At 34.2% G+C, this 7,864-nt stretch overlaps 1 protein-coding gene across 1 annotated transcript; it reads left to right on the top strand.

Annotated features, from left to right (window-relative positions):
* Positions 1-1,580: 1,580 nt before the first annotated feature.
* Positions 1,581-3,671, top strand: LOC136219498 (peroxygenase-like). The gene is made up of 6 exons (XM_066006919.1): positions 1,581-1,750; positions 2,201-2,350; positions 2,440-2,525; positions 2,853-2,947; positions 3,045-3,170; positions 3,259-3,671. Exons 1-6 carry the CDS (start codon positions 1,645-1,647, stop codon positions 3,410-3,412), a joined length of 717 nt encoding a protein of 238 aa, XP_065862991.1. The 5' UTR covers positions 1,581-1,644; the 3' UTR covers positions 3,413-3,671.
* Positions 3,672-7,864: the final 4,193 nt, after the last annotated feature.

Below are 7,864 nucleotides of genomic sequence, written 5' to 3'. Positions count from 1 at the left end.
GCTCCTGATCCTGAACGTTAGGGGTATTTTTGCACCTTAACCCTTCTTTTTGGACTAATTTTTATTTTTATTTTTTGGAGAATGCCCCTTTGACCCCCCCTACATCCGCCACTGTTATCAATCTACATATGTTTGACAGTTTCTCTTTTATTTGAAATTTTTTGTTCTTTCTTGTATTTTTCGTTATATTATATGAGTGATCGTGATCTTTTCCCTGTAAATGGTTATGACTTGTCTTTCTATATGAGTACTATCATATTTTCTTTTATAGAAAAGCAGAAGAGTTTTGTCTACCATCACATAGATCTTACTCAATTGAAAGATTATAAGGTCATTTTTGAAGAAAAAGACTCTCAAGTCAATTCTGAGTAAAGTTTGTTTTATTCCGTTCTATCAAAAACAATTTCAAGCACTTCTAATATTACTTTATCACGATCTATGATATTAAAGATGCAGATTCAAACTCGTATTCTAAATTATAATTTTTTAATTACTTATTCAATATCTACTATTTTTTATAAAATAATTACTTTACAAAAAAAAAAAAACAAATTGAAAGAACATGGGTATAAATTACCATGTAATATTAATATATCCATTTCAATTATCTAAATTGACAATCTGAATAGTATAAGTGTGAATATATAATGTGAGCAGCTAAATACCGCACTCAAATTACTATCACCGCCTTTATTTGAACTTTTTTGACCTTCTCATAATTTTGATCAAAAACTAAAAATTCTCTCTCCAAAATCATAAACCCGAAAAACAATAATTGAAATTATGAAAATAATTGATGTGTAACAACCTGAACCACGAAAATGGACGATTACGAGTCGGAAACATTAAAATTTATGTTTTTTTTATCAAAGAACTCATGAAAATAATACATATTTTTCATGACGATTTTGTATTTTTTGTCACAAAAAAATTGGGGAATTTTGCATTTTTCGTCATAAAAAATTGAACGATTTAGTATTTTTCATCACTAAAAATTTTACGATTTTGCACATTCAAAATTTGGCCTAAACGGATGCGGCATCCGTTCGGCCCATGGTGGGGGCGGACGTGACACTCCGCCCCACCAATGGTGAGAACGGATGGCGCATCCGCCCGGCCCATGGTGGGGGCGGATGCGCCATCCGTTCTTGCCATGGGTCGGTCGGAGTGCCGCGTCCGCCCCCACCATGGACCGAACGGATGCCGCATCCGTTTAGGCCAAATTTTAAATTTTTCTCTCAAATTTTTTTTCTCAAATTTTGAATCAAAAATTATGCAAAGGCTAAAATTGTCAAAAGATAGCGGTAGTAAGAAATTTAAGGGCGGTAAATAGTAATACCCTATATAATTGGGGTGGAATAAAGATAGGCACGCACCGAAACAATGAAATTAGTTTAAATTTATTATATTATATTGAGAGTATAAGCGAAAAAAGGGGGTAAACATTGAAACATGAAATCAAGGTGCGATGATGATGACGATGCTGCTTTCACTAGGAATTGCCACACCATAATGTTGAAGCAACCATCTTTCTCTGCATGGCTGCCACGCCTCCATTCTCAAATCTCTATATACACACACCAACACAACGCTCTCTTTCGTTCTAGAGAGAGAATTTCTGCAATTTTCACTTGACACACACAAATGGCTACGGAGGCAGCAGACTCATTGGCAAGATCAGCACCTTATGCTCCTGTTACATATGAGAGACCTGTTCGTGATGATTTGGATGCTTCTTTGCCTAAGCCTTGTAAGTTTTTCTAATTTCCTTTCTTCAATTCAGACGGAAAATATCCAATTTTCTGCCTAGGTTTAACAATTGGAGCCTTTTTCACATCAATGTTATTTGAAAACTTGGACGAATTGGAGTTATAATCTGTGCAATTCGTATGTAATGTCAAATCCCTATCCCTTTATCTCTTATATAAACCAATTTATATCAAAGCATTTGCGTTTGAAGAGTGATGTTGATGGTGAATCTTGTAGTTTGATTGTACAGTTTTAGGGTAAATATTAGGAAGGTGTGTTCTAATTCATGTAAGCTTCTTAAAGCCGTGAGACTTGTCCAAAAGGATAATCTAGACAATATCTAGATGGTGTTGGGTTAGATTGTTACCTAGATGATGGAAATTTAGATAGGGGTTTATATACGGAAGAGATTTTATTAATAATTGTTGAATTATTTTGATGTTGACAACAGATGTGGCAAGAGCATTGAAAGCTAGTGATACAGATCATCCTAATGGAACTCAAGGCCATGAGCATTATGGCTTGAGTGTCCTTCAGCAGCATGTTGCTTTCTTTGATCAAGACGGCAATGGAATAGTTTATCCTTGGGAGACTTATTCTGGTATTTCAAAATCAAATAAAGATAAAAACAATAATAATAATAATAATACTTGTTTTGCTTGATTCTCTCTTTTATCCTGATGACAACAGGATTTCGTCAACTTGGTTTCAACATAATTGTCTCTCTTGTCATGGCTCTTGCTATCAATGCAGCATTGACCTATTCTACTCTGCCTGTAAGTTCCTTGTTCATGTCTGTTCTTTCTTTCTCTTACTCCGTTTTGATGTTCTATTTATGGTTCAATCTATTTAATTCAACCTCTTTATGACACCCATTACTCTATGGTGATTTTGGAAATAGATCAGATTTTCTTGTTTAGTACACCTATGATATAATGTTTTAATGAAAATTTTCTAGTTTATTGGATGACATCTGTTTCTAATTTGAATTATAACAATCTTACCTCTTTTGATTGTATTCCAATCAAATATCTGAATCTAAGAGCTAACCAAACTATATTGAAAAGGTAGTGTATGTTTATGATATATATTATTTCACACAGGGTTGGTTTCCTTCCCCCTTTTTGCCTGTATACATACGCAATATACACAGATCAAAGCATGGCAGTGATTCTGGAACTTATGACACCGAAGGACGGTAGGAAACTATAATATCATATCATATTACCATGTCAGTATGTAGTTTAACCAGTATTGATGCCGAAATTGCATTTGTTTTTTGAACATCGGTACAGGTTTATGCCTGTAAATCTTGAGAACATCTTCAGCAAATATGCTAACACAGTACCAGACAAGTTAACATTTGGAGAGGTGTGGCACATGACTGAAGGAAATCGAGTTGTTTTCGACATTTTTGGTTGGTTTGTATCAGGGCAATTTAAACCTAAACATCTTGTCTCGATTTCTCGACTTCAGATAGCATTTTAATGTTGTAGATATTGTGTGCAGGATTGCTGCTAAGTTGGAGTGGACTCTCCTTTATATTCTGGCTAGAGATGAGGAAGGATATCTGTCGAAAGAAGCAGTACGGCGTTGCTTTGACGGTAGCTTGTTCGAGTATGTTGCTAAAATGAACATGGGCGGTGATGCGAAAATGAGTTGAGCAGCAAAGGCCAGTACACTGATGAATGTTCATCTGGTTTAATAAATTGAAGGATGGTATTTGCATTTGTGTAGATATTGCATAAACCATCACAGCTTAGCTTAGCATCTAAAAATGGTGGCAGACAGACAGTTATTGTCTTTCTTTTGTTGAGTGTTGAACTTGTGAATCATTAGTAGTAGTTGAAGTGAATAATTCAGTCTTTGCAGCCATATGTTTTATGTTGTTTATGTGAGATCATTTATTTATGCTTTGCTAATTTGAGAGTTCAAAGAAATCATCAGAAGGATGCTTATACATGTCTTACATGAGAGCAAGCTTTCATTATAAATGTTTAACTAGCAGGGACTTTTGTAGTGCTAAAAGCATGAAGATAACTTTCTTCAGTTGAATCTTTCACTCTCTCACTCACAATATTTCATCTAGCTTATATATTTGTGTTAGAAAAGGTTATTGTTTTCTAATTTAGAATGCTTCAATGTCCAATTTCCTGTCCTTGAAATGAACAAGACAGGAACCCCAAGACTTCACCATGAAAAGAAGCTCAAGACATCTAGAAGATTAAATGATAAATATGCTCTTATTATGTGCTGTTGAGTGTTGATTAGGGTGGAATACAGATTTTAGAGATTCTTAAACCGGATTGAAAATAGATTTTAGAGATTTCTTGAAGATTATTGTATTTGGTTACCATCTAAAATTAAATTTAACTCTTAGATTTTAGAGATTTCTTGAAGATTATTGTATTAGGTTACCATCTAAAATTAAATTTAACTCTTAGATTTTTTCTTTAAAATCGAATTGAACCGATAAATATGCCTTTATCGGTGGTTGAGTGTTGATTAGGGCCAAACACGGATTATGATTTTTTCTTTAAAATCGAATTGAACCGATAAATATGCTCTTATCGGTGGTTGAGTGTTGATTAGGGCCAAATACGAATTGAATTGTACAGTTAAACCTCGATAAATATATATTTGATAAAGTAATAATCTCGTTTATATAATAAATTCTTTCGGTCTCGATTTGGGCCAATGGACTAAAGTAAATGCATTAAGTAATAAAAATATTTAAATCCTTAAGGGCCCAATGAAAATGTAAATTAATAATTATATATATATATATAGATCAAAATCTTTCGATCAATCAACTAGAAGTCATTTCTTCTGTTTTTTTTCTTTCCATCTAAACTAAAATGAATACCATCCTTAACTTTTTGTAGTGCAAACACAACTTCTGATATATTTTGCTCATGTTGTAGCAAGTAGTTGTTTAAGGTGACAATTGTTTGAAAGACCTCTTTTGACGATACATTTGTGACAACGCAACTATAAAATAATAAATATTGATTTATCGATAAATGAATAATTTATTCATTTACCGATAAATAAATAATTTCGCTTAATGAATATTTTTTTCGGTCCCAATGTTATGTATTTATCGAGGTTTTACTGTATCGTGGATTTACATTGTATTGTGGATTTACATTATATAATTCAACTGTTGGTTTTTTTCTTTAAAATTAGTTAATTTTTCAAGAATTGTACTGTTGACTACATTAATTTTAAAGATTTTAAATTCTCATTATTATTGAGCAAATATGTTGGAAGATTTTTGAACCAAACGGAAGACTTGAATTGTATTGTTAGCTAGTTTTAATAGATCCAAAATAAATGCAATTTTAGAGATTTTTAAATCTTTAGATGTATGGAACCAATCTCACTTTTTAACGTCGATTTCTTATTAATAATAAAATTAGAATTTTAAACAGCACGAGATGTGGATTTTCCCTAACTGGGATAAATCCCTATTTATTTTCCTCACATGGGTGGAGATAGAGAGATTTTTTAAAAAGCCGAGATAGGAACCTCATAGGTATTCTTTATAAATATTTTTATAACTTCTGATGATGGTCATCGAACATGATATATGTTCACTCCTTATCATCAATGTCCCCTACAATGCATGTTCTTTGCTGGATGTTCCTTGCTTTCCAAAATGGTACACTGTATATCATAATCATGATTTGTTTTGGTATCTCATTTATTTCCAAGATGTTTTAAAAGCTATATTTTAGTTTGTTTATTGATGATAAAAAAATCACTATTGAGGTTTTTACCAAGTATCTGCATTCTGACTTATTATGGCTGGATTGATTTGTTTTTCACATTTTCTTTCTTACACAGAAAATAATAATTTCACTGTGAAAATCATTTTCATACGAGCGATCAGGATTTTTACACCGCTTCGGTAGGTCTATTTTCGAATACAGACATATCACTTTGTCTTTTAGAAAATACATGTGACTAAGTAGAGAATTAACTGGGTATATGCTGCACTATTTAACCGAGCTGGTATAGCTTTCATCCTCATAGAATATGGAGCAAGCCTAGACTAGAGGAATCCACAAGTTGAGAAACAAGCTCTGTTGCCCTATCGTCAACATCTATAACCTATGGTCGATGATTGATGTGACTCAATGCACCGATGTACCGATGCTTGATGTGACTCAATTTGGCTTCTTTAAGGTGTTAGGTAAGGGTGTTCTCTCTCAGTGGATAAACCGATTGTTGTGAAAGCTAAGCTTATTTCCAAGATTGTGGAGAAAAAGATAAAGGAAAATGGTGGAGTTGTTGTGCTTACAGAAGTTGTTTTGTTCCAGTAAAACTTGAGTTTTTTTTTTCTTGTTATCTTTTGACTATTTAAAGTTTTACATGAATTGTGTATTTTACGGTTACATGAATACGTCTAGGCTAAAAAATTCAAATTGATATGCCTTCACCTGGGATTAAATCAAAAGTATCTCGGTGATTCACTATGTTTAAGGTTCGCTTTAAAAATGTATTAGTTTGATTAGAGAACTCCGTGGTATTTAAAGAAGTACGTAGTTTTTAGTAAGTAATTTTGAATATTTTTTAATTCATTTCAATTGAAAAATATAGTCCCTAAATCTAGTGAACTCACAATATACAGTAAAACCTCGATAAATGCATATCATTGGAACCGGAAAAAAATATTCATTAAGCGAAATTATTTATTTATCGATAAATGAATAAATTATTCATTTATCAATAAATCCATATTTATTATTTTATAGATAATTTTAAGTGATGTCATTTCTAATTTATGCTATAGAAATGTGATGGATGTCGAGCAACTTTTGAACTATCCTAGCGAGAATGATGCAGCTATGGAATCGCCTACAGACGAAGAAATTATCCAGTCAATAATGAACAATGATGATGGAAATGATCCAGAATCACATGATAGTTGTGTGGTCGCAAATGTATCGTCAAAAGAGGTCTTTCAAGCAATGGTCACCTTAAACAACTACTTGCTACAACATGAGTAAAATATACCAGTAGTTGTGTTTGCACTACAAAAAGTTAAGGATGGTGTTCATTTTGGTTTAGGTGGAAAGAAAAAACAATCAACTATAGATGCAATTTTTCAAAAGAAATGAATTCTATTTGATTGATTGAAAGGTTTTGATCTATATATATATATATATATTTGATAACATCCAAATATTATTTACGGGACTAAAAAGGAGATTAGCCAAACGACCACGTATCAAGGCGATCGGGAAAGCTATGGCGTATCAAGCAAGTCAATGGAATGGCGGATCACCTAGATTCCTCCATACGCTATCCGAAGTCAAACACACGGGAGACCCGCCATCTCACCTCGATCCACCTCCATAACGGCTTAGCCGATTCCCGATAAAGGCAACTAATAACCCATTAATGAGCTAACGGTCATACTTGAATGAGATCAGTAACTGCCATTAATGAAGCATTAATGGAGACTTTCTAGTTACCAAAAGTTACAACTACATGACTATAAATAGCTTGCATCCCAAGCTATTGAGGTACACATTCACACTCTCCTTAACCCTACTTTGTCATTACAGTTTATTCTATTACTATATACTGACTTTGGCATTGGAGTTTCCCTCCGCCGATCCCAACGGCGCCCCCCGCAGGGAAGGATTCCGATCAAGAGTTCACCACCAGTCATCAATTGGTGCGGTGAACGTGGAAGTTCTAATCCAAAAAGGACTTAGTTCACAATCACAAACATGGCAAGTGGAGGGTCTAACCCCTCAACCGGAACCACAACACCATCAGTACCGCTTTTAGTTAATCCCCAAATAAGCGCCAGCCATGTTGATCCTGATCAGTCAATCGTCCATGATGAAAGAGAAATATCGCCAGATTCCTTTTTGGAAATTTGTGCAGATGCAGTGGGCAGTATGCATAGGCCCATTATGGCGGGACGATTGAGGGCCTATCTGGAGAACCACGATGTAGGTGGACCCACAACAGGAACCATTCCCCCTCTGAACCGCCGTCCGCCAAGACCGACCACATCCCAATGGTAAGCTGCCTTTTATAGACCGAGAGCCTTTCGTGATTCGGCGTACTTTCTCTCTCAACCCACAGATTCAAT

This window comes from Euphorbia lathyris, chromosome 2, assembly GCF_963576675.1.
Source record: "Euphorbia lathyris chromosome 2, ddEupLath1.1, whole genome shotgun sequence".
Taxonomy (NCBI): Eukaryota; Viridiplantae; Streptophyta; class Magnoliopsida; order Malpighiales; family Euphorbiaceae; genus Euphorbia; species Euphorbia lathyris.
The sequence above is the reverse complement of the archived record's forward strand: the minus strand, read 5'-3'. Positions and strand labels throughout refer to the sequence as shown.

Bases quoted from the DNA above. Each gene is read 5' to 3' on its own strand.
- LOC136219498 (XM_066006919.1), top strand. From the start codon at position 1,645: ATGGCTACGGAGGCAGCAGACTCATTGGCAAGATCAGCACCTTATGCT. The intron at 1,751-2,200 runs GTAAGTTTTTCT...TGTTGACAACAG, and splicing joins TGCTTCTTTGCCTAAGCCTT to ATGTGGCAAGAGCATTGAAA. The intron at 2,526-2,852 runs GTAAGTTCCTTG...TATTTCACACAG, and splicing joins TGACCTATTCTACTCTGCCT to GGTTGGTTTCCTTCCCCCTT.